The 2,610-nt window shown below is 46.7% G+C and overlaps 1 protein-coding gene across 1 annotated transcript in view; it reads right to left on the reverse strand.

Moving 5' to 3' along the window:
• Nucleotides 1-956: 956 nt before the first annotated feature.
• RMDN3 (regulator of microtubule dynamics 3) overlaps nt 957-2,610 on the reverse strand; it is a 22,286-nt gene continuing 20,632 nt past the window's right edge. The window contains exon 10 of the mRNA XM_029965722.1: nt 957-2,426. Within this exon, the coding sequence (XP_029821582.1) occupies nt 2,373-2,426 (54 nt within the window). The 3' untranslated portion in view covers nt 957-2,372. The remainder of the gene's footprint in view (nt 2,427-2,610) is intronic.

Consider the following 2,610-nt stretch of genomic DNA (forward strand, 5'->3'; position numbering starts at 1 on the left):
ATCCAAGGACTGGCACAGCTCAAACTGATGCCATTAAATTCTCCTTCTCCCAAATCCAGGTTCTCCTTTGCTGCGGAGTTTTTGCCCGTCCCACAGTCCAGAGGGACCTCTGGCAGCTGCACTGCCCAAGAGCTGCCGTGGGACTGCTGGGGAATGCACCACTGGAAGCAAGACAGAAATAAATTAATTCAGAGCACTACCTCGGAAGATTGAAGGAAAAAACCCTCCCAACATTCCATTGCCTCCCTTTCCAAATGGAACCGTGTGAGCTCCGTGTGAGCCGGGAGGCTCCGGGCTGTGGGAAAGCACCCGGAGGGATGGAGGGAACACGATGCTCCTCTCCTCGCTCCATCCCCAGCACTGCCCTCGGGATACTCGGCACCACAGCTGGGGGATGGCCCTTCACTCCATCCCCATGGATCCTGCTGCCCCCCCAGAGCCAGAACCACCTCCGGAGGGGGGATGGAATGCTGGGCACGGATGCTCGGCTGGAAGGCAACACATCCCCAGCAGCACCCAAATCCCTGCAGCTCCGTGTTTGTTGCTGCCCAGCTCAGCTGATCCCCCTCTTCAGCATCCCTGGGTGTTGTCCAGGAGCACCTGCCCAAGGGGATGTGCCATAAAAATGCCCCTTCTCCAGATAAAACTGCCCCCTCTCCTGAAACTTCTCCTTTGGGAAGGTAGCAACGCAGGGAACGGCAAACATCACCTTTGGGATGTGCCTGAGGAGGATTTCCCGACTTCCCTTGAGAAACCCACACAGAAAACAGCCCAAAAACTTGTGTAGTTATGCACACTCAAACCAAATGAATACTCAAACCAGGCTCAGGCCAAGGGCAAAAGGCAGCTTCAGCATCCCACAGAGGAACAGGAGAGCAGCTCAGGATGTATAAAAATGTCCCAAACACATCCCAGAATTACAGTTAGAGATGGAGATCAGCTTCAGCCCCTCAGCATTTAGTTTTCCATTTATAAATACCAATTTTTATTGTTTTAAGCAAATACAGTTAATTGCACACGTGCCTGGTTGGCAGGGGAAGAGTCCAGCACCAACATTTTAGAGTTTAATTTGGAGAGGGGGAAAAAAAAAAGCTAAAAATTGCCAAATCTATAAACCAGGAAGTTTTTACACTTGAGTTTGCTGTATGTTTCCCTTCCAATGTTATTTTCAGGAAGTAACAAAACCATCACACATGTGAGGGACTAAAAAGGTGATTTAAGGAATGTTTTACTCTCACACTTTCTCACTTTACCCCTCACAACCACCACATCATGGACCAGATGCTCAAAAATCAGTGTTCAGTAGCTGCCATTGGAATTTTAAGGGGCATCAAGGAAGCCTTGATAAATATTTGGGTAATTTCTCAAGACAGGTTTTCCTTCTCCATCTGTGTCAGTGTCCAGCACAATTCCCTGTTCCTGCTTGGTCACCAGGAGCTGCCAGAGGAAATGTCAGTCGTCGGCTTCACCTCCTTGGCGTCGCCTCATTAGTCCAGAGGTTAATTAATTGGAAGATAATAAATCTGCTAAGTGGTAGAAGAAGATCACAGCGAAGCATCAGCTCTGCCACGGGATATTCCTGCTCCCGGAACCCGATCCCTGATCAATAACTATCCTCCAAACTCAGTTATTCCAGCTAAACCACAGCAGCACAATTTGGAGGGACAGAAGTTTTCAGCCTCGTGGGAGTGATGGGAGGAACTTCTCTGGGAGGAAATCCTCAAGTTTAAAATCTTATTCCTCACTTCTCTGACTAACAAACCTCTTAAAATCCAGCCTGGATGGCGCAGGAAAGCTCCTTGGTCCTGCTAGGAAATTGCTCTCCCCTAAATATCTACAAAAGGCATTATCAGTTATTTCAACTGAGTCAATGAATCATTAAGGAAAAGAGGAAACAAGTAATCTGGAAAAAATTTTGGCTGAAGTTTTCCTCAGGAATGAGCTGGGAGATCAGCAGCAAGGCTGTCCGACAGGCAGAGTGTGTGATATAAAATATATATTTGCATACATAAATATATATATTTATATCACAAAGTATATATCTCACATTTATCTACCATATATATACATATGACCACAAATATTTCTCTGTCACAAACTCTACCTATAAACTCCCACACGCACACCTGTTTTCAGGAATGTGACATTTTTAGGGATCCTCAAATCAAACACATGCAGTGCTGCACGAGGGAAAACAAACCACGATTTTATCCCATTAAATCCAAGATGTTTTCCTGGATGTGCTGCTGGGTGTGTTCTCCTGTAAGCTCCTTTGGCTTATCCACGAAGTGCACTCGGAATTGTCAGGATCATGAAGCCCCTTTGGCATTTTACTGTCTCTGCAGTACCCGCTGGGATGAGTTTTTCCAGAATTATTCCTTCCGGTCCAAGCGCATCTCCTCGAGTTCCCTCTCGCTTTCTGCATCCTGGAAATGCAAGAAGGGAACAGATAAATGCACAGCTCAATTGAAACAACTAAAAAAAGACAATTTCCCTTCTTTCTACAACCCTAAACCAGTTCTTAAGCATATCAGAGAATCAAAGAATCCTGGAATGGTTTGGGTGGGAAGGGACCTAAAGCCCACATCCAGTGCCACCCCCTGCCACGGG

This window comes from Manacus vitellinus, unplaced genomic scaffold (assembly GCF_001715985.3).
Source record: "Manacus vitellinus isolate BGI_N305 unplaced genomic scaffold, ASM171598v3 scaffold_118_pilon, whole genome shotgun sequence".
Lineage (NCBI taxonomy): Eukaryota > Metazoa > Chordata > Aves > Passeriformes > Pipridae > Manacus > Manacus vitellinus.